At 36.1% G+C, this 24,221-nt stretch overlaps 1 protein-coding gene across 2 annotated transcripts in view; it reads left to right on the forward strand.

Moving 5' to 3' along the window:
• Positions 1–21,000, forward strand: part of pak1 (p21 (RAC1) activated kinase 1) — a 54,548-nt gene extending 33,548 nt beyond the window's left edge. For both annotated transcript variants that reach the window (XM_023350787.1, XM_023350788.1), the window contains 13 exons: positions 2,899–2,993; positions 5,580–5,727; positions 5,942–5,979; positions 7,428–7,541; positions 9,767–9,995; positions 12,142–12,205; positions 12,573–12,621; positions 13,105–13,217; positions 15,185–15,302; positions 16,622–16,721; positions 17,622–17,818; positions 18,682–18,819; positions 20,251–21,000. In XM_023350787.1, the coding sequence (XP_023206555.1) occupies positions 2,899–2,993; positions 5,580–5,727; positions 5,942–5,979; positions 7,428–7,541; positions 9,767–9,995; positions 12,142–12,205; positions 12,573–12,621; positions 13,105–13,217; positions 15,185–15,302; positions 16,622–16,721; positions 17,622–17,818; positions 18,682–18,819; positions 20,251–20,337 (1,490 nt within the window). In that variant the 3' untranslated portion in view covers positions 20,338–21,000. The remainder of the gene's footprint in view (positions 1–2,898; positions 2,994–5,579; positions 5,728–5,941; positions 5,980–7,427; positions 7,542–9,766; positions 9,996–12,141; positions 12,206–12,572; positions 12,622–13,104; positions 13,218–15,184; positions 15,303–16,621; positions 16,722–17,621; positions 17,819–18,681; positions 18,820–20,250) is intronic.
• The last annotated feature ends 3,221 nt before the right edge of the window (positions 21,001–24,221 follow it).

The raw sequence follows: 24,221 nt of genomic DNA on the forward strand, positions 1-24,221 counted from the left end.
TCAGGATACAAAAACATGCCGCTAAGCATTCTGGGAAATAGTTCCCACTCCTGGCTTTTTCTTCTTTCAGTTTTTTATAAGTGCTAATCTAAAAACTCAACACAACTTACTACTGTTGGATTATCTTCCACAAACTCACATTTAGGTTCAAAATCTAAAACTCGCTAAATTTATTTGACTTAAAGCCCACAGATGGTAGACACAACTAAAAGTGGCTCAAATGTTTTACAGTTGGTGTTAAATCACGCACTTCCTGTTGAGGTGGAAGGAGGAAGATGTGTGGTTCCTCCTCGCCACCCAACTCGTTGAAACGCTCTGAATAACTCAGTCAATGATAATCTTCAATGTTTTTTTTTCCTCCAGACCCGATGAAGATTATCAACGCGTTGCTTGTTAATCCTTATTAAAGCCGACATGAAGGCTTAACTTTGATCTCGGCAGGTGTTGCTCCGGCTGCACTTCTGACACACACACACACACACACACACACACACACACACACACACACACACACACACACACACACACACACACACACACACACACACACACCTTTCATTAAGCAGTAAACATGTTTATGTTTTATGTAATAATAAGTCTTACCGTACATGAAAATAAGTCTTCTTAAAAAATAACGGGTCTCCTATAGGTTTAATATTGTTAAAAATGAAATAGGGCCGAGTAATTAAAATAAGCATTTGGGCAAAAGAAACAATTAACGGGATTAATAATGAGCAATCAATTATTAGAATAATTACAAACTAATTTAGTAATTGTTTCATTCTTAGCTGGAGCACAGACTCAAAACTACACTAGTATTAATTAAGCTAAACTGTATGGAAAAAAATATAAATTTTCAATTAAAGATTAGAAACTTTCTATGTAAAATAAAAAATCCTGTTAAGCATCTTTTGCTGTCTAATTATTAATCAGTTAATAAAATAATCAACAGATTTTCCCTACACTATTAGAAATGTTATTTTGGCTGCAGATGCATCCATTGTTACAAATGATAAAGCATTCACTAAAGAACTGCTTTCTTGCAATAAATGTTTACTTTCTTTTTAAAAAAAATAGGAATAGTTATTTGTTTATTTGCATTTTATTTATTTTTGGTGTTGCATAAAAAATCTTAAGTGATTGAATGAGAAATCTGCAGAATATTAATTGTCGAATACTCCATTACTAAAATAATCGTTAGCTAAACAGCAGTTTTCAGATTTTAAAGTCTAACCGACTTTGTAACCTTTTCCAGACTGATATGGAACAGTAACTTTCTCAACTGCTCTTGACTTTCCATAAATGTGAATTGTTGCTTGTTGTAATCTTTTAGAGCTGTACGTGAATCCATGTTGTTTGCACAGTTACTGCTGTTTTGTTTTTCATAAGGCAATTTAAACTTAGCAATAACAAATTAGCCGCTGGCCTGTCAGCCTTCATAAGAACACGAGTCAGTGGTTAAACTGTGCATAAACCCAATCAGGAGGATGATGACTTCCTCTTACTATTTTTATTCTCAGAGTAGAAAATAATAGTTTAGCATCAAACTCAAGTTGAGGGAAGTTGCAGAGACTTTTTATTCTGTTAAATAACGACTAAAGAGAGCGCTGCTGCAGAAGAAGTGGAGTCTCGTGATCCTCTTCCTCTTCCACATAACTGAGCGATGAAGGCGTGAAGCAAAAACATGGATGCCAGACGAGCCGTGCAGAGAGATCTGGATGAAAACTGTTTCAGGTGCTTGGGGCTGTAAACCTTCAGCCTGTTGCTTTTTCAGTACATTATTGGTTTGTTAAATGGCTTTTTTTCTTTTTGTGTAATGTTATAAACTGTAGCTTTATCTACCAAAGTAAAGCTCCAGTCTGTGATCCACACTTATATAAATATAGTTAAATTCTAATTCAATTCAAAAATACTGAATTGAGCCCGAAGGGAAATTAAATTCAAAATTCTCCAGAGTTATTGTAGATGTTGAAGCCTGGGGGCAGGAAAGTTATCCAGTAGCAGTCTGTGTTACAGCCAATTTGAAGAAGCCTCTGACTGAACACTAAAAAACCTCTGCTTTTCTAAGACAGTCTAAAAAAAAGACATAAGAAATGGAGATAACCTTTAATATTCATGGTTTCCCACAGAAAAACTCGTTAATCCTGGTGGCTGGGGCACTAGAGCAGTCATCCACCATGTTTTCAGTTAAAATATGTTCATAGTTGACAGGAAATTTGAAAATATCAACTTTGAAAATATGGAACACATTATTAATGCCTAAACATCAACTATAAAGTCTTAAAAATAGCTAAATAAAAAAAACTGAATTAATGAAACAAGCAATGTTTAGCCTGGTGGCCCGCCAGTCTTATAATTCACAGAATATTATTTATTAGTTTTTATCTTAAGATTAAAACAACTTTTTACCCACTAGTTAGAGTTAAATGTGAATCTTAGGATTTACTTATATCATAAAAATCTTTTTTTAGACTAATTCACGCCACATGTCCACATCCAGACATAGATTACCCACGATGCCTTGCAGCCGGCTGGTGGTCCTTGCATTGTTTGTCATCCCATGAGGATATGGGCTTATGATTTCCCTCAGGAATAAATTACAACATATGGCGTCTCCGTCGTTATAATTTTCTCACAAACAGCTTTTTATGTATTTTTTATAATTAATTCTCTCTTTTATTTTCTTTTTTTTCTTCCTCCTTCTTCTTATTTATTCATTTATCACAAAGGTTTGTCCCATGAGGGATTTCTATTACAGCTGATTTAATAACCTGATGGCATCTTGGCCTTTTGAGGTCCAGTTTGCAACAAATCCATCTCAGTTTACGCCAGAAGAAAACGTCTGGGTAATTAAAATATCTTTAAACTGTCCTTGTTCTCTCTCTTCTTTTTTTTTAGCCTATAAGAAGAAGGAACGTCCTGAGATTTCTCTACCGTCAGACTTTGAGCACACCATCCACGTCGGTTTTGATGCTGTTACTGGGGAGTTTACTGTAAGTCTGTTAATATTCCCCACTGAACGCCGCTCTAATTATCGCCTGTTGCTCATTGCTGCGTGAATATTTGTGTGTTTGCTCATGAGCTTGATGGAAGCAGACATACCGAATAAAAGTTTTTTAAAATAGTCTCATCAGACAAAGGCCATCTTGTTGAGCTGAGTCACTTGATCTGCCTGACCAAGCTCTTTTATCTGCGAGTCCAACACTGTGTGCAAAACTAAAAAAAACTCCCATCTCTTCTGCGAATGCATGATTATTGTTTCCTTGTTTGCATTCTGGGTCACAGTTCAGTGATATACTTGCATGCAAAGAGTCCTCACTGTCTGCTAAACAGGCAGCGGCGATTAGCAAAGAGTGGGTGGAAAATGAAGGAAAGGTCAGAGGAGGGATGGAGTGATGGAGCAGAAAGTGAGCGGCTTTGTGATGGACTGATTCTGACAGAAGAGAGCGAGAGAAAGAGCAGGAAAACAAGGAGATGTGACCCAGTTGCTTAACTAAAGTACAAATACAACAAGACTGCTGTGTTATACGTCCTTCCTGGGTTGGACAGCACTTATTCAATAAGTCCATCTCTTATTGTCATCTGCAGACTGTTTTTTATTTTTACTTTGAGGTATTTTCACTCCAGTCTGATTTACCTTAGACTTAGACTGACTTTATTGTCATCTTGCATGCACAGGGTGAATACAGAACGAAATTTTGTTGCATTCGGCTCAGGACAATGTTTTGAGCTTTCAATGTTGTGAGGTTACTCCAGAATAAAATAAAATACAGTATAAAATATGAATATAGATATGAATATAAAATATAAAGTGCAGGACTGACAGTAAAATAGAAGTTATTTAGCTCTGTACATGTGCAAGGTATAAAGTGGAGACCAGATTTTAAGTGCAGTCCAGTTAAGAGTTCAGCAGTCTGATGGCAAGTGGGAAAAAGCTGTTTCAGAACCTGGTGGACCTGCACCGGATGCTGCAGAACCTCTTTCCAGAGGGCAGCAGGGAGAACAGTCCATGGTGGGGGTGTGAGGGGTCACTGACGATGTTTCGGCCTCGGGACACGCAGCGCTGGGATGAAATGTCCTGAATGGAGGGAAGGGGGGCCCTGATGATCCTCTCTGCTCTCCGCACCACTCTCCTCACGTTCTTCCAGTCGGAGGTGCTGCAGCTTCCACACCACACAGAGAGGCAGCTGGTCAGAATGCTCTCTATGGTGCTTCTGTAGAACGTCTTGAGGATGGACGGGGGCAGGTGTGCTCTTCTCATCCTCCGCAGGAAATACAAACGTTTCTGTGCCCTCTTGACCAGAGACGTGGTGTTCACAGTCCAGGTGAGGTCGTTAGTGATGTGCACCCCCAGGAATTTGGTGCTGCTGACCACCTCCACAGCCGAGCTGTTGATGAGCAGTGGAGCGTGGCTGGGCCGGTTCTTCCTGAAGTCGACGATCATCTCCTTCGTCTTGTTTGTTGATGAGTTTGAAGCTGCCTGATTATGAGAGCTTAAAAAAAACTAATTTTAGGGGCGTGCCGTGATGGCGGAGGGGTTAGCGCGACCCACATTCAGAGGCGGCGCGGCCGTCGCGGGTTCGACGACGTTTACCGCATGTCTCTGCTTCTCCCTTTCCTGTCAGCCTACTTTGAAAAAGGGACACTAGAGCCACAAAAGACCCCTTGCAGGGCGATAAAAAACAAATAGAAAAAACCCCTAATTTTAGACAAGTGTCGAACAAAGGAAGACTCAGAGCTGAAGAAAAAAGTCTCCATCTGATTAACATCTTTTCAGGAAGTGGGGCGCATGAAAGTAACCTAATTAAGAGATTTCTCAGAAAATGGTCAGGAATTTGTCTGAAAGGAGCTTAAAAAAACTTCCAGAAAGTCTGGAAAATTATTGAATTGATCAGCGGTTCTCCAACATTTTATTGGACTTTAAATATTAAGTTTTTCCAACAGGACATTTCAAAACTTCAATGCAACAGAACTTGGACTTTTTAATCTACTGCTATAAAAAAAGCATAAAAATAACAAAATCGCTAAGTAAAAAGTTAAAGCACTAATCATAAACATTAGCAGTGCTAATGCTAAATCGTTACATTCAGTTCAAATTATATCTGCCGTTGAAAGACTGCAACACTCAAACACCAATTTAATTATGAAATTACAATTTAGATGATTGGTTTTTTTTCTAGTGTCAGTTTTATTTTGCTCCTGTATGTTTCCTGTTTGAAATAAAGTTGTTTGGGGAAAAAGAAAGAAAGAGAACCCACTTCAAAATAAGAGCATGAACATAAACATCGAACTACTTGAAGAATACACTTGGAGACAAAAAAAAGGAAAGTACCAACTATAGTCAAATAGTTAATTTTTTAAAATTTGTTTTTCAAGTTGACCAGAATCACAATTAAAAAACTTTTTTTTCCACCTCATAGTGAGCAAAGGTAGCTCCATCCTGATTGGCCTGATCAGCACGGCACAGAGGGAGAGTTTAAGTCTGCATGAAGCTGAATGGCTGTCATGCAGTTGCTTGAAATGAGTGCATGAAGTAATAACTGTGTTAAACTGTGTGTGTGTGTGTGTGTGTTTTGCAGGGCATGCCGGAGCAATGGGCCCGTCTGCTGCAGACGTCCAACATCACCAAACTGGAGCAGAAGAAGAATCCTCAGGCCGTCCTCGACGTCTTAAAGTTCTACGACTCGAAGGAAACGGCCAACAGCCAAAAATACATGAGCTTCACAGGTATGAAAACACAACACTTCATTTCATTCACAGAAAGGGAGTCAAAAATGTATTCAAGACTTGGAGAAACTTTGTCATCGCATAAAATGAAGCAGGATTAATCATCAGATTAAAGTGTTTTTGTTTTTACGTCTAACATTAACCTCCAGACTTAAACCAAGCGATGTGCATCTCCTGAACCCTGAGAAAAGTTTTTCTTTTTATCTCCCTGCAGATAAAACTGCAGACGCCTTCAACTCCTCCATCGTAACGGTAAGAATAATTCTGTTATTAGGGTAAATCACAATAATGATTATAAATGATCTCTGTTAATTATTCTCTACTAGTTTGATAGAAGTATATATTTCACCTTCTGTAATCTTAGTAAATATCTTAGAAAGATCTTTAAAAGCCTTAGATTATCATAATTTTACCTTCAAAATTTGCTACATTTTCCAAAGTGTGATCTTTGGGGATTTCCTTCTAACGTCTTGTAACATTTATTTTATTGGATCTAATCAATGCAAATCAAGTCAAATTAAATTGACAGAATAAAAGAAAAATCATAATTTTTATTTTTCCTGATTGAACTGCTGGTTCTCCATTGTGACTTTATGTTCTAGTTGGTAAAAAATTATAGAAATCAAAGAAGAACTCCAGTAAATAACATACAATCACACCATAGAAAGCCTGGTTAGTCAGTTTTATACTGTATTTATTAATAGAGAGTGTTTTTTTTAGGGGGGGGGGGGTCCACTGGAAAAACAAAATTTTACCAAGTATTTTTATTTATTTTTTATTTTTTTCTTATTTCAAGTGTACTAACTCACAAGACATAGGAGCTTGTTTTAAGTCTATAATCCTTAGCATTCATAAAAAAGTTATAGTTCCACTGACAGATTACTTAACTTATAATAAAATACATATAATAAGTGAAAACACCTTTCGGTGCAACTAGAACTGACTAAAAGTTGTTGACATAAAACAAGTTATTATATCTTGTTGAAAAATAACTTGTAAGTTAGTTTAGTCTCATTTCAAGTGTAATTAGATGTTTGCATTGCAAACTAGACCAAACATTAAGACTCTTGCCAAGTATTTTTGGTCTAGTTTTTAATAGGTAGTTGTGTTGAGATTAAACATTGTGTTGTTTTTCCATCATCAAATAGCTTTTTCTCAGACATTTTTTTGATTGGTTGAAAGATTTGCTCATTAACCCTCAAATAGACACCATCTTTTTATCCAAATTGTAAACATTGTCAGACGGACGCCCTCAAACCAAACAGCCGAACAGAAAGAGAGGGAGGCGCTCTTTGAGATGCTCTCTTCCTCCCTGCATTGTGAATCAGCATCTTTTCCTCCTTCCGCCGTTTGCCTGCCTGCCTGCCTGCAGCTTGGCCACGGGCCGAGCCTCGGAGTACCACACAGACATCGGGAGAGAACAGAGCGTGGCTCCAGGAGCCCGACCTGAGCCGGGCTTTCAGGCGCCGCCCACCATGAGGAAGGTGGACAGACGGAGAGGCAGGTTGAGTCGAGCAACAAGCAGAGGAGAGAAGTTGAGCTGAAGATAGGCAGGAGAACGGCAGCGTGATGAGATTAAGAAGCAGTAGAGGAAGCCGCAGTGACAGCAGGAAGCAATGATGGGCCTGGTGTCCATGATCGCTCATGTAACCGTAAAGTCACTGAGGCTCCGCCCATTCCTCCCCTGTGACATCACGCAGAGCTCCAAGGCGGTGTCGGAGACGCCCGCCATAGCAACCGTGTCCGAGGATGAAGACGAAGACGAGGCCGAGCCCCCGCCGGTGATCGCCCCCCGCCCTGAGCACACCAAATCAGTAAGAAACAAACACGCTTCCTTTATCGTTTTCTTTAATTCATGCATCCTTTAAACTTTAGTCGAAAACTCAGCCATAAAGCTGCTTATATACAAAAATATTTTATGTAAAAGCAAAATATATTTCTGTATTTTATACAAAAATATTTTACTACATATTTATTGAAACTGTTGCCTTTACCTTCCCCTTAACTAGAAACAACCAATCAGAGCCAGAAGGCGGGTCTTAGTGCTGTCAATCACCCTCCATTTGGCGTAGAGCCTATCATGAATGCTACGGCTAGTTAGCATAGCCTCCAATAATGACGGATAAACAATATCCGGTATAGTAAAATAAACGGTATAATAACAATAAGTTTTCCCTTTTTTAGCACATTTACCAGCAAGTACAAGAACTTGATTGACAGCGCTAAGACCCTCCTCTTGTCTCTGATTGGTTGTTTTTGGTCGAGAGACAATAATAGTTCAAGGAGAAGGTGGAGTAGATCAATTTTTTTTCACAGATTATCTGTCTCATAGCAAACTTTCATAACATGGTGACAGTTTTAACAAATCTATAAAAACTTCTGTTTTGTATAAAAGTTACATGCTGCAGCTTTAAAACTTTTCATTTGAAAGTTTTTTTCTCACAAAGTAAAGAAAAATAGGATGGTTAAAATTATCCTTGAAATGCCTCTGTGAGGCTCAACAAAATCCTCTTCCATCCATCATTTTAACTCTACATACAAACTATTTTTACTGCAGGAAATTAAATGGCTGCTGTAATTTTAATTAATTTAGAGGAAAGAACATGAAACAAGACGTCAGTTTTCAGTCATATCAGTGTCTTTTTTTATTTATTTTTTTGCTCTGACTGAACATGTTCCAAGTGGAGTGATTGTCGATATAAAAAGAAGACAAAGCCTTCAGTGTTTAGATCAGTCACAGTGAAACTTAGGGTTTTATTTAGAGAAACTCTTTCAAAGAAGCTCTTTGTTCCGCTGCAGTTCAGGTGAGGCGTGTTAAAGCTTTTCCCTTACCGAACCGTTCAGATTTTACCTTTTGTCTTTTTAACTTGTTCATGATAACTGATCTGTTCTGTAGTTATGAAGATGTGTACTAAACATTATTTAAATAAATTGTAACAAGTTGGACTTTTAAAATGTTGCGGTGCAAAATAAAACAATACATTGAGATACCTTTTATTCAGTGTAGCAGTTTATTAAATGCCAAAAATGACTCAACTGTTGTGAAAAAGTAGCAGAAGATTAAAAGAAAAATCCAGTATGTGTGATTTAGTGACACCTTGTGGTAAAATCTTAGTTTAGAAAAAACTTTTAATGTTGTATTTCTATAATCCTCTGGTAATAGATTCAAGGGAACAGCTAGATATTTGGGATAGATTATGCTATTTATAAAAACAAAACAAAAATCATATTGACGCCAATATGTACGCCGATCTTTCCTTCCACACACACACACACACACGCACACACACACACACACGCAGACTGGTGGTGGTGGAGAGGCTGCTTACATGGCGCCGTTAGGGTTTCCACGGCGATGGCTTTTTAATGCAACTGATTCCCACCATCACAAACATGCCTGCACAGACAAACGCAGCCCTGCATTCAGTGACCGACTTTTCTCATCCTGACGGTCCGAAAACCTAAAATATCTGTTTTTTAAAACTATTCAGAGGTTTTTCTGGATTTTATCAGTCAGAAAATGTAACAAAAACTATTGAAAGTAGGTTTAAAGTTGCTTTTTGCTATCAAGATTTAGAAATATTAAGCAAACGTTGAACTTGCCCTAAAAGCCTGGTAATGAGAATTAGTCTAAATTACTGTTTTCTATTTGTTCTCTCAATTTATCTTCAGTTCCGTCTTGATTGAGTTCATTTTTTATCATCCTTTCATAAATTTCTTGTTTCTTGCTAAATTAAAACTCGGCTAAAGATCTTCTCTAAATTACGACGAATTAAAGCCATGCTAAGAAAATTTTAAAAATGGTAAAGTTGCAAGAATAAAGTCATAATATTAAAAGAATATTGTTAATATTCCAACAATATTATGATTCATTCTCATATTATTTCAAATTTATTCTTTTATGATTTTATTCTTGTAATATTATGACTTTCGTAATTGTCCTTTTTTTTCTTAGTAAGGCCCTAAGTACTAAATTGCTGCAAACATTTTGAAGCCTAATTTAGTTTCAGCATGTTATTTAACCTTTTTGTGTCATCAGATTTACACCCGCTCAGTGATCGAGCCGCTCCCTCCTCCTTCCACCAAAGATGCAGCCACTTCCCCCATCATCCCACCGGCCACCGCCGCCGTCACCCCCGCCCCACCTGCAGAGCCGGCTCCCGGCAGCCCCCCCAGTGCAAGCCCCGCCCCCGGCCCGTCTCTGCCCCGCGCACAAGATAAAAGCAAGAAGAAGAAGATGTCTGACGAGGAGATCCTGGAGAAACTACGTAAGTCTGGCTGCTTCTGCTCTGGTTTCACACGGCTGCACAAGACTCTGCAAAAACACAAAATATGACCAAAACATTGTGTTTAGTTTCTAGTCCAAATATCTTATTATACTTTAAATAAGACAAGACTAACTCACGAGTTAGTTAGTTCAGCAATAATATTTAATCTAATCTATACAAATACTGATTGTGCATCCTTATACTACTTTATTGATAAAAAAAAAACCCTGTTCAGTATTTTCTACTTTTTAAGTTTTAGATCATAATAAAGTCAAATTAATTTCAGAAATTATTTCCTGTTGACCGAATAGAAAAATAAACAATTAATTATTTTTCCTGATTGAACTGATATGTTTTGGTTGGTCAAAGTAATGCAAATCAAATAAGAACTCAATAAAAACAAAGTTAATTCATACTAAAGAAAACCTGGATAGTCAGTTTTATACTGTGTTTAGAAAACGGAAGAATCTGCAAAAGCACAAAAACTTACCAAGTATTTTTGTTTAGTTTCTAGTGAAAATATTTTAGTGCACTGTAACACTTTAATTAAGTTAAAACTAACTTAAATATGACTTTTCAGCAAGAAATAGCACATTGTTTTAATTAAATAATTCCTTAATAGTGATGACAAATTACTGGTTCAACTGGCAGATTATTTCACTTATAACATGGAAAAATTAGTTATTAACATAAACTATTATCTATTATCTATTTACTATTATAAATATTGTAGCTGAAATAATCTTCCTTTGGTACTAGTATTTTTTTTTGTCCGTATTAAAGAATTAATGACTTAAACATGATTCCAATTCTTGCTGAAAAGTTACTTGTAACTTGATTTTGTTTTATTTCATATTTACTAAGACATCTGCACTAGAGCCTAGACTTAAAATACTAGTTAGTGTTTTGTGTTTTTGCAGTGCACAGGTCCAGAATGAAAGATGGAGCCGTTTTTCCTGACTGCAGACTGAGAGCAGCTGCTGGTTTCTGTCTTGTCATATGTTGTTTATCACTTTGTTTCCTTCTGGGAGCAGATTCTGAGTTTATTTTAAGGATTATATTGAGCTGCTGCTGACTTCTGCAACTCATCTGTTATTTAAACAACATGAAACAAACTGCATCTCATGTTGTACAGTTTATTTATTGTTTGCTCAATTATATGTACTCAGGTTTATCTGATTTATCTTCCAGTATTTTCTTCCTTAACATTAAAGCAGCTTATTTTTCCAGAAATAAGTTAATCAGGTTTTGACCAAAATGTTTTTAGTTGATCTAATGTTTACGAATCAAATGTTTAGCATTTCTAATTTTCGATCAGAGGAAGCAGCAGCATCGGGATTAAGAGGGTTCATTTGATACTTAGGAATCTGACAATTAATTAAAAAAAATATCATCCCTCATTGTTTCCTCCTCAGTGAGTTTTACCAACTTTAATTATTAAGCTGCAGCGTTTTGTTTGAGCTGAACTTCTGGTCTATTTTTAGCTGTTCTGCCTAACAACTGTGGCAACAAAGAGACTAAAATGCAGCTCAAATAAAAAATGATAAACCTTGCCTCCCCTGATAAAATGCTGTGATGTTTATTAGTGATGCTGTTTGGATAAATCTGTATATTTTTAAACCTGCGCCATGCCTGTTCAGACGTGCTCAGGTCTCCCTCTGCTGGTAAGAGCAGGAAACTGCTTGTCCTTCCGCCTCTGATTGACAGACCTGACCCCGCCCACTCCCGCTCACTCCTCAAATCTGATTGGCTGTTCGTACTCTCCGTCATCGCCTGTGGTCCTTTCCAAAAATTAATCCTCAAATCTTTCCTGCTGTTGACAGTTTTTACTCAACTGCTGTGTTTTTCTGCCTCTAATGTTTGTTTTTTTAATTTAAACTATTTTTATTTTATTTCCCTTCAATATTTGTTTTTTCCTTTTGTTTTGCATGCAGCATTAAAGTTAATGAGTTTGACAGACGTGCTGTAGAGTAGTTTTCAAATCGATAGAAAATCACTTTACTTTTCTATCCAATAAAATCACCTTTAAATTATCGCTAAAATCTTTTTTTATTATTATTTTTCTGGAGGTCTTTATGCTGCTGCTGTTTTTACATCCTCATGAAGTTAATTTCTGCTGCTTTTGTCTTTTCTTGTCTCTCCTCAGGGACAATTGTTAGCGTGGGAGATCCCAAGAAGAAATATACTCGGTTTGAAAAAATAGGACAGGGGTGAGTGCTTTATTAAAGCATGGTAATTACATAAAGCTTAGTCATTAAAAAACCTAAATAATTAAACGTCAACATGCTTTTAATGAATTTCCCTCAACTTTGTTTCAGGCCTAGTCCACACATAACCAGATATCTGAGAACATTAATACATTTTTACGCATTTTGGTGTTTTTGTATCACTAAAAACAATTATTTATAAAACAAATGCCTCTCTGTCAGTACACGTTGATACAGAGTGTTCTGTCATAGTAACAAATTTATTTATTAAAACAGTTTTAATAAATAAATCTGTCTATTATATGAATCAAAGTGAAATTAACTTGTGTATTTTCTAAGATATCTTTCCTGCCTTTCCTTTCCCTTTTAGAGCCTCTGGTACGGTGTACACAGCTATAGACATCGCTACAGGACAAGAGGTTGGTTTGTTTTCTTCTCTTTCAATTTGTAACAAAAGCCAAACAACAATACTTTAAAAAATAAAGTTATCCTTGAGAGATAATGCATTTCTGATGATTACATTAAGAAAACCAGCTACTTTGGATATTTTGCCAAGCAAAGTAGAAAAACACCACATGAATAAAATGTTTGAAAATGTACAATATTCACTATAAATTAGATTCAGTTGAAATTAAAAATAAAAATCTAGTTTGAAGTTTCTAATGAGACATGTAAAGTGAATGTTGGTTAAATTTATGCTTTTAATTAAAGCAAAACAACACAAAGAAGAGAAAAACTGCAACCTACTTAATTTCTCGAAACATCCTGGATAATTTTATAGCTAATCCGTCACTTTCTCCCTCAGATTAGCCCACTTCTCTCCATAAAAACTTCTTGCACCTCCTCACATGTTTTTTTTGTTTTATTCAATGTTTTTCTTGTTTTGTGTTCTTTCCTCTCAGGTTGCCATTAAACAGATGAACCTGCAGCAGCAGCCAAAGAAAGAGCTGATCATCAACGAGATTCTGGTGATGAGGGAAAACAAGAACCCAAACATTGTCAACTACCTGGACAGGTTAGCACTCACAGCACAGCCTTAGGCTGAGAATATGTGGGAAGGAGATGGTAGCGAATGTTTTAGCTGTTAGATTAGGCTTTCTAACATTTTAAAGCAGGTAATGCGCCTCGTTTTCAAACATGGACTCCAACTAAAGTTGTTTAGGGTAGATGTAGCACCGTTAGCATACTCACATGTAATATACCAGTGGAGGGCTAAACCTAAAGCACTAAACAGTAGTTCCGCTAACATTAAAACGCTACACCTGGATGGTATTTAGTGGAAGCTAATGCTAAAGTTGGAGTCAGATACTTATTTCCGCTAAAGTTTTTTAGTGGCGATAAGTGGTAAATTTAACACAGTTCACATACTTGCATCTACTATACCAATAATGGGAATGGCAAACTAAAATGTTTGCTACTCTAAATCTAAAGCACTAAAACTAAACTCCTACACCAACATGGTATTTAGCGAAAGCTAACGTGCTAACTGAAATTCAAGTTCTACCTGCCCTGGAAAGACTAAATGTTTTTTTAATGCCCTCAGATGTTATATTTATGTTTATCTTTTGTTCTCTACTTTCTACGTTTTATTTTACTCCATTTATGTTTGATGTTTGAAGTAAAGTTATTGGGATGAAAACAGAAAAGGAAACGGATCTTCACCCACTGCAAGTAGTTTATATTCACGCTCTTATTTTGAAGAGTTTTTATCGGTTGAAAACCAAAGCTTCAACACTGATGTCAAACTTTATTCACTTTAAAGTTCCCAGTTGTGACGTGTGTCTCAGGAAGTGATTTACAGTAAAATGTTGCTGTTCAAGCTCCTACTTCTGCAGGGAAACATTAAAAGATAGATCTAGCTTTGAAGTTTGAGGTAGTGTATTTGTTTTTTGAGACTCACTGGGGTTTTTTCTGGTAAAAAATCCTTTATTTGTTTCATTTTTTCCAAACAATTGACCTTTTTGCATGTTTAAAAGTAGAGACTTCATTAACTATTCTGCGACCTCTCCAGGAGGTTTCAGCGTCCAGAAAGTGACGGATCCAAACACACGGCCCTGATGTTTCCCTTTACGCCCACAGAGCTGCTCTGTGAAGTTTCAGGAAAACATCCAAAGAGCTGTTTTATCTTTTTTCCTTTTTTCTTTCCCAAACTTTGAGCGGTAAACATGCGTATGTGGCATGTCTGGTTGCCACAGCAACCTGTCTGATCGCAACACACCGCGGAGTCTGGTGCCGACGCTGTCGTCTCCATGGAGACAGCATTTCCCTGTCGTTGTGTTTTATGTGTTTGTTCTCGACTGTTAAGCGGTTCAGCAACATAAATCTGCTTGTGGTCGTGTTTCGTTGCGGCGCGGTGACGCTGGATCGCCGCTTTCTGGCCGAACGCCGATGGATCTTTACAAGCTCAGAAAACATTTAAATATTAAAGCCAGAACTTTTCCACCGATAATGTCCAACATCAGAACAACCTACTGTTTCCTTTTGAGAGGTGATTTAGTTTTTTTATTCTCGGAGGTGCTGAGACAGATAAAAGCTTATTATTATCTTTTTGATAAAAAATTATTATGATTATTATTATGAAGACAAAAATATGAAAACACAAAGTTTACTTATAAAATGTAGTTGATGTTTTGCTTTATAGAACATTTTTTAATTTATTAAACCCAATTTGCTGATGATTTACATTTAAACTGACTCACTTTCACTATTAAGTTACATATAATTTTTGTAACATTTTATCTTCATTTGGTTTTAACTAGTCTTATAAGGTAGTTTTATACCTTATAAGGCAAAATAAGGTTATTTTTATTATTATTATTATATTCTGCCTTACTTTGACTTTAAGTAGTCTTGTGGGTATGTTGAACGTTGCCCCTAAATAAAATGAATTGTCCTTGTTGTTATCATTGCGTTACAGAAGCTTTTTTTTAACATCTGATACTTTCAGAGCAGCTCATTGTTCTGTTTTGTGTCATGGTGCAGCTACCTGGTCGGCGATGAGCTGTGGGTGGTGATGGAGTACCTGGCTGGAGGTTCGCTGACCGACGTTGTCACGGAAACCTGCATGGATGAAGCTCAGATTGCTGCCGTGTGCAGAGAGGTAAAAAAATAAATATGTAAATCAGAGGTCGCGCTAGACGTTTTTGTTCTCCGTCATTTTGGCCGACAGCATTAAAACAAATCTGTCATTTTCTATTTTTACCTGTCAAATTATAATCGTATTAACATTAGGCTATTTAACTGCATTTTTATGCGGTTTAGTTAATATTCACCAGATGAACCGTGAATCCAGATCCATCACATAAAGCAGATGAACGCATCTAACATTTTCTCCGTAGTGACAAAAACCCCTGACTGTGGCCCCAATAACTTATAATAAATTAAATTAAACGACTCCACTTAAATTACAAGCATTTCACCTGCTGGGCTCTGAACGCTCAGCCTCACGAGTTCCTCCTGCAAGCTGTTAGATTAGACTTTCTAACATTTTAAAGCAGGTAATGCTCCTCATTTTCAAACACGGATTCCAGCTAAAGTTGTTTAGTGGTGACAAATGGTAGATATAGCACAGTTAGCTATGCTATGACAGTCGGATCTGTCTGATCCAAACCGATCAATTGAGTTTTTTACCCTGTGCGCGGTCCGGACGTTGCGCTTTTACGAGTATTTTTATTTTTTTTATTTTTGCGTGGTTTTGCTTCCCCGATACGGACAGATGTTACGTCTGCCGCGCTCTTCCAGAACGTTGCTCTCTTTCTGGGTGTAGGAGGGTAACGTCTTCCAGCTCCATTTGTTAAAACCGCAGGTGAGTTAAGTTTAATTGTGAGCAGCGGCGGAGCCGCGTCCGCATTGGTTTTGCAGCGCACTGCGCATGTTACAGTATAATTAACTTTATTTATTTCTTCAATATAAACTGCCAGCTCCTTTGTTTAGACTATAAATGGATTAATACAACATGTTTCTCTGTTCTGTGTGAACTAGAGACTGGAATTCAACGCGCCATTTTAACCAAAGGTTTGAATGCGCTTCCTAACCAGGCGCTCCAAAGTCTCCGGTCCATAACTCTTCAACACTCCCGGTCAGAAAGACACATTTAGTTCAGTGTCCATGAGATGATATTCAGAAAAACAAATTTTATTAATTGATTTTAGTCTCTGTGATAAACACTTTGCATAAAGGCAGTAATATCTGCCCATGCACCAGTCAAGGGTGTGAATTATAACCTGTCAAAATGTCAGACGGGCTCCAAATTTTCCTGTGGTTTAAAAAAATAACTAGTCAAATACGGAAAATATTCCGTTAACGTGACCTCTGCTATAAATACTTAAATGTCAAGCGTTAATTTTCAGTTAATTTCATGTAACTATAAATGTTCTGTATTTTGTTTATGTTCTAATTTTAGTTTATTTTTCTGTGCAGTGTTTGCAGGCGCTGGAGTTCCTCCACTCGAACCAGGTCATCCATCGAGACATCAAGAGCGACAACATCCTGCTGGGCATGGACGGCTCCGTGAAGCTCAGTCAGTGTCGCTCCTTCACTTCCTGTTTCCTGTTTCACAAAACAACTCTGCTCTATTTCAGAGAAAGTTTCTCTTTCTAGAGTTTGTTTCCTTCATTCTCTGTCCATCTTCCTTTCTTTTTGGTTTGTTTTTCCCTTTTTCTTTCCTTTTGTTCTTTTTATTTCATTTTCATTCTTTCTTTTGTTGTTTCTTTTCTTCTTTTTGAGTTTTTTCTTTCTCTTTTCAATCTTTCTTCTTCCATTAGTTCTCTTTCTTTATTTTTCTTCCATCCTTTCTTTCTTTCTATTTTCTGTCCATTCTTATTTCTCTCTATCTTCTTCCTTCCTTTGTCTCCCTTTTTTTTACATTTTATTATTTTGTTGTTTAAATTTTTTTTTCATTCTTTCTGTTTTTTCCTTTATTCTTTCTCTTTTCCTTTCCTTTTTCTTTCCTTTTTTCTTTATTTTATTCTTTTGTTGTTTTTATTTTTATTTTTTTTCCATTTTTTTTCTGTTTTTTCCTTTATTCTTTTTCTTTTTCTTCATTTCAATTTTTTTCATTATTTTCTTTTTTCCATATTTTATTTATTTCTTTATAAATTAAATAAATTCATGAAGAATTTATTAACTTTAGTACATTATATTTTATAACTAGTCTTGAAGACCTGAGAAAAATTTGGGTTTTTTGGGGGGGAAAATGTCTGGAAACCATGGAAACCGTTACTAAGGCGATGCCCTCTCATAAATCCCAGCTCAGGAAAATGCAGCCTTTCATAATAAACAGGTGTGGAGGGAAAATCACAGCCATGCAGCGAGTGGGTTTACAGTGGTGGGTTTATTTGCCACATTAAACATGGGAGTTTATTTACCTGAACTTTTGAAAGTTTTTCTGAGGTCCGGCTCTCTCTCTCTCTACTTCCAGCCGACTTTGGATTCTGCGCCCAGATCACTCCGGAACAGAGTAAGCGCAGCACCATGGTGGGGACTCCTTACTGGATGGCTCCGGAGGTTGTGACCCGGAAGGCTTATGGACCCAAAGTGGACATCTGGTCCCTGGGCATCATGGCCATCGAGATGGTGGAGGGGGAGCCGCCGTATCTGAACGAGAATCCCCTCAGGGTGAGAGCCGGGACTTCAGACTCGACTTAAAATCAAGTTATAAGCATTTTTTATGTTTAGTTTTAATTATTTTTTAGAAGAAATACAGTTACACTGTCCTTCGAAGGGGTTAATCTGTGATATTTTACTACTTAACATAAAGATTTTTAGCCAACAGAAAGATTTTACAGCTTAAAATAGTCAAAAATGACAACCACATCATAAAGTCAGGAGGATCTTTTATTATTTAATGATTAGATTTGTGGTTTACTGTCTCAAAGTTGAAGAATTGTGTGAATTACTTAACAAACACCATGACTAGATCTATCATGATAACAAATTTTGCTGGACGATAAATTGTCCCAGAAGTTATTGTGATAAATATGGTTGTTTTGAAACCATTTTCAAAAAATACAATGATTATGGCATAATGGCAGATTCTCAAAGATCAATAAACTTTAAATTCTAATGTATATTTAACACTGGAACTGGAAGACATTTCAAATATCCAAAATAAATAAACAAAACAATAAATAAAGTGAATTATGAAGTCTCTGTAAACAAAAAGAAGCTGGTTGAGACCAAAACACCAAACTGAAGATTTTATCATCCAGTTTTTGGCAGAAAGAGAAAAATAATAAATCAGGCAAATAGAAATTATTTATCTTCTTTCAATTTATCATGCAATTAATTGATTTATTGTTTATTACAACATAATTTATCTCATTGATGCCCCAATGTAGTTGAAGGATGTGCAGAATTTAATTCAGCCATTACTAGATCAACCACTAGATGGCAGTAAAGTAAAGCTTCTACAACGTCAAGCCTCTGTTTGCATTCTGGGAAAAAAAACCTTAAAAATGTTGATTTCCCTCATCCTTAAGGCGCTGTATCTCATAGCAACCAACGGGACGCCGGAGCTGCAGAACCCAGAGAAACTGTCAACAATATTCAGAGACTTCCTGAACCGATGTCTGGAGATGGACGTGGAGAAACGAGGATCCGCTAAAGAACTACTGCAGGTACAGCCGGGTCCGGTGTGTTCATGAGAAAAAACAAAACCAAGTAAAACTAGAATGATGCTTTAAGCTTTTCCTGCCCTCCTAAATGAATTACTAATCATAAAAATAAAAAATAAGGTCCTCCACTCTTAATGTTTGGGAATAAGCTGACAAGTAATTTCCAACCATTTTTCAGCTGTTAGTTTGAATTTAAAATAAAAACAGTAAAAGTACAAAATGACAGCAATTTATAGAGCTCTGTTTACATATTAGATACATTAACAGGCTTAATGGGTAAAAATATAGGTGCAGGTTGTTTACATAGTTAAATTCCTGCAATATGTTAATTTAAAACAACTGAACACCAACGAATCTGAACATTGTTTAATTTTATTGGTTTTTAATGTTAGACAGAGGAAACAAAAAACTGTTTTCATTTTCTGTAATTTATTCTATGATGAAAGCAATCCAAGCTAGTGAGTTTGTGCACAAACACAAAATTTTAAAAAGTATTTTTTGTCTAGTTTCTAGTAAAAATATCTTACTTGAAATGAGACAAAAATAATTTACAAGTAACTTTTCAGCAAGAACTGTGAGCTTGTTTTAAATCAATAATAATATTAATGACAAATGTTAACATAAATACAGTGCAGTTATGAAATAATACCATAGTCCAATCCAAAGGAATGTGCAACTGAGCAGGAAAAGTTTAAAAAGTTTACTAAATGTGTATTTGTGCATTAAAAACAACAATAAAAGTGTGCAAACAGAGCAGAAATTATTATAAAAAAACTACACCCCTCAGAGGAGTTTTGGCTAAAGCATGTTTACAAAGTAAGTTTTTATTTTGAATGTAAATTTTATATATATTCTGAGCAGTTCTGCTCTGAATATGTTGTTTTTTCTCACCAAATTTCTTTTTCTGAATCTTTATCCAGTTAACTCCAGTTAACAATTATCAATTATTTCAGTAATTGATTAATCACGATTAATCTGATTGATTTGATTAATTGTTTCAGTCCTAATTGTTAGAAAACCTGCTGTTAAATAAAGTAGTGAAAGTCGCTGGAAATCAATCAAAACACTGAATAAATGTATCGGCTTGTTATGATAATATTGTTTTGTAGCCATTTTCAAGTAACATAATTATAATGGTATAGTAGTGCTAATAAACTTTAATTTTATACAGAACAGACCAGGCTGAAAGTGGGAGATAATTTAGATATCTAAAATAAAACAAAACAGCTAAATCAATAAATAAAAAGGAAATGAAAACCGAAAACCTTCAAAAAAGACTAATCATCAGAAAGGAAATGATTGAGCTTATTTTAGTCAATCATGAGATTAATTGCTTAATTGCTTATTGCGACAGGATTATAAATGCATCAGAATTGTAAAACATTCACAGTAGCCACATTTGTTTTATTTTAAATGAATGTTTCTGTCTCCCAGCACCAGTTCCTGAAGATGGCGAAGCCGCTCTCCAGCCTCACTCCTCTCATTCTGGCAGCCAAGGAGGCGGCGAAGAACAACCGCTAGCTGCCGCTGCTCTCGTTTGTCGTCATGGTTGCGTGAGTCTGAGGCCGCCGGCCCGGTTACAAAACCCTCAGAAGGGCTTGAGTCGTTCTCTCTCTCCTCCTCTGAGTGTTTTCTACCTCGGAGCTGCTTTATTTGCCCCGTCTCCTTCCACCCCGACCGCCTCGCAGAGAGGAAAAGCCCCTAAACACTCCACCGGACCCGGGCGAAGGGATCGAGGGCGTCTCCAGAGCCCAAAGACGGCGGCTCGTTTTTATTGTTTTTAAATCAGGACCACGTCGTTGGACGTTTTTTATTTTGTTTTGGAAGCGGTTCCTTTTCCTGCTTTTTTATGAATCAAGTTTAGTTGTTGCGTGTCTGTCACCGTGGACCGTTGGGATTAGAATCATGTTGATCGCAGCGTCGCCCTGTGCGGAGCCGGTCGGGTTTGGTACTTTGTCGTGTCTTTGTTAATGAAACACTGGTTTGCCCAGAGCCATCGATGGACGAGGTTCAACATAAAACCTGATTATCGTCCTTCACTGGAGCACCAAAACCACAGGTTGCTCCTCAACAACTTTACGTCACCTTAAGCTATTAATTCTATGGTTTTAATACATAAATTATCTTTTTTATTTGTCATCTCACATATAAAAAAGTATTCTGGATTTCTTCTGTTTTTACTTTTTTGTCACAACAAAATGTTTCAGACCATCAAACTGTTTTTAAAATTAGACACTGATGAACAGAGGAAACACAAAAAGCAGTTTTAAATGGCAAAAGCAATTCAAGAAGTAAAACCAGAGTTAGTGACAATCAGAGTTGGTTAGTAACTAGTTACATTTACCTGGGAAACTTTTTTGAAAAAAATTACTTTTACTGTACTTTTTACTTTTACTTGAGCATCTCTAATAAGACTATTTCTACTCTTACTTGAGTAAAATTTCTGGACTTTCTACCCACTGAATTAAAAACAAACGTGTTTTAACCAAACATTTACCAGACACAGACACACACCTGCAGTTTTTGTTAGAGTTTCATAAGTTTTTTATTGAAAGAAACTGATTTGGAAAAAATTATTTCCCCTGATTTTGTTATTTTTTTATTGTTCAGATGAGTTATTGTCATTTTTGTCCATAAAATACCAAATTTTACATATAACTAAAAACGATGGTTCATCTGATGATGTAATTTTTAAATATTAAATGATTAATAATTTGACCAATTACTCAGTACTTCAGTAGATGTTTTACCAAATACTTTTTTATTTGAGTAAAAATATGTTGAACTAATGCTGCTCTTACTTGAGTACAAATTTTAGGTGCTCTACCCACCTCTGCTAATAACTGGAAATCAATATTTTACATAATTTTGAGGGCCACATTTGGCCACGCCCCTTTGTGCGTATTGGCTCCGCCCACTTTGCTGGAACTTTCCAGAAATTGTCGGGGGGCGGGGCTAGTTATATTAGCTTCTTTCACATAGAGGCCAGGTTGGTTTGCATTGTTTTGTTTTCTGTTGTCAAATAAAATAATAATTTAAAAACTAAATTCAGTTCTGATCTGAAACAGAAACGTGACAAAAACACTGAAGAAATCTGTAAGGGGGCAAATACTTTCTCACAGATCTGTAGATAGAGCTGTAGAATTAAAAAAGGGTGTGTTTTTTTATTTTATTTTATTATGTCTGTAAAGGAGGAACTGTCCATCTGTGGCTCTGGGCGTCGGTTTGGGGCTCTGGGGGGAATGTGCATGAGAACCACCTGTTCTTTGTTTTTATACGGTACTTTTAGAGTAAGAAGTGACAGATGAGCGTAGCGACGATAATGAAGGATGCTTGTGTAGAGATCATATCTGAATCCTATTTTCAGAAGACGAATAAACGTTGTTTTTCAGCCCGGAGGAGCCCTGTGAACAAGAGGTGTATATTTTACATGCAAGAAGGAAAAAACCGTTCCACCTTTTGTTTACAGATCATTTTTTATATATATTGATCAGATCATTACACGTTTATAATTTTTAGATAAGAAGTTGAGCATCAGAGAATCTAAAAACTCTGCAAACATCTCCTAAACATTTATCCATAACTGTCTCTGACTTTATGATTTCTTACTTTTTTTAAATTGTTTTTTAGGTACTTCTGGCCTTAAACTGTTTCAAAGGCTTAAAACTTGTTTTACTGTCTGATGGAAGTGACAAGCTGCAGCATTTTCAGTCGAAACTCCATTTAATTTGAACACAACTTAAAGCTGAACTGTTATTACTAAATATTTCAATGCAGCAAATCAGCAGGTGCAACAAATGTAAACATTATCCGCTTTGCATCAGAAAAAACAGGCGAAAGTTTAATGATTTAATGTTTAATAACTGGCTGAAAATGTTGCAGTTGTGTTGTGTCCAGGTCTGAATCCCCATAAAGCTCAATTAAAAGGGCTATTCTGTAGTTTTCCATATTTAGTTTGAAACCCAGAGTCACGATGCAGGAGCTGCCTGTCGAAAACACACAAACTGCAAAAACACAAAATCTTACCAAGTATTTTTTACCCAGTTTCTGGTGCAAATAACTTAATATACTTGAAATAAGAGAAAGCTAACTTACAAGTTACTTCTAAGTTTTAAATTAATTTCTTAATATTGATGGAAAAAGTACCGGTTCTATTAGCAGATTATTTCACTATTAACATGGGGAACATGTTTTATTATAGATTAAATAGCGTATTACGGCCAGCGTATAGGGGGGAAAAAAAGTACATCTCTGCCAAAAAATCTTACTAATTTTCTAGAAAAATCGTAGGATTTTCTGAGTTTGAAAATTTGCTTGGAAAAAAAACAAATTCTAAATTTAATCTCAGGAATTTGAGAAAAAAAAGTGGAAATAAAAGTTGATAAACCCCGGCATATTCTCAGTCAGTTGGGTTTCCAAACATCCTTTATGTATTGACTTTATTTTAATAAAGCACAATTCTTTTCACGATTTATTTCACTTTTGATTCTCAGACATAAACAATAATTATCAGTTTTTTCAAGGTTTTATATTTCCAAGCAACCATTTGCAGGTCTGAGCAGATTAGTCTTCAGTGTAAATAACCATGAATGTGTTTCAGTAACTGTCTTATGTAAACTTAATGGCCTTCTAAGGCTTATAAAATGGCGTTCAAACTGCTTACGAGTTGATTTGAGTTGAAAAATATTTACTTTTTTTCAGCTCCAGTGAGATTGACTGATAAATTCAGCAGATTGGAAGAAATTCATTTCATATGAATTCAAAATGAAAGTCTTCAGAGATTTCATCAAATCTACGAAAGATGCTGACCGCTTATAGCGCTCCAGATAACCCCACTTTTTAAAACATAAAGCAGGACTATCCTCGGTGTCCAGACGTTTAGCACAAAATCACCAAGTTGAAAGCACACAGCGGCCACAATTTATTAGTTTTTTTTATTTTATTTAAAAATGTAAAATATTTGTTTTATTATTTATTTACATTTTTCAAATTTATATCATATACTACAGAAATATAACCAAAATATTACAAAATGTTAAATAATTATTTGGCAAATTATTTTCTTTTTATCTGCTTAGCAACAACTTAACATGATTTTATTTAAAATGTCTGGAAAAGTGTCTCAAAGTTGTACAGTTTCAAAACTTGTGGGTCAAGAAATCAATTTTAGTTTATTCCAGGAACAAAAATGAGAATTGTCTTTGAAAACTCTGAACTGTATTTAGTCCATTTTAATTATTGGGGGCAATAAAATGTGTTTTGGAGTAAAAAGTCGCTGGAGATTTGTGGCTCTGCTCACGTTGTCATTAAAATGAAAGCAAAAATAAAAAACACTTATTTTGTACATACAACAAAAGAAAAAAACAAATCTGGATCAGCTCCATTTGCTGGCGTAAACCAAGCCC

This window comes from Xiphophorus maculatus, chromosome 18, assembly GCF_002775205.1.
Source record: "Xiphophorus maculatus strain JP 163 A chromosome 18, X_maculatus-5.0-male, whole genome shotgun sequence".
Classification (NCBI taxonomy): domain Eukaryota; kingdom Metazoa; phylum Chordata; class Actinopteri; order Cyprinodontiformes; family Poeciliidae; genus Xiphophorus; species Xiphophorus maculatus.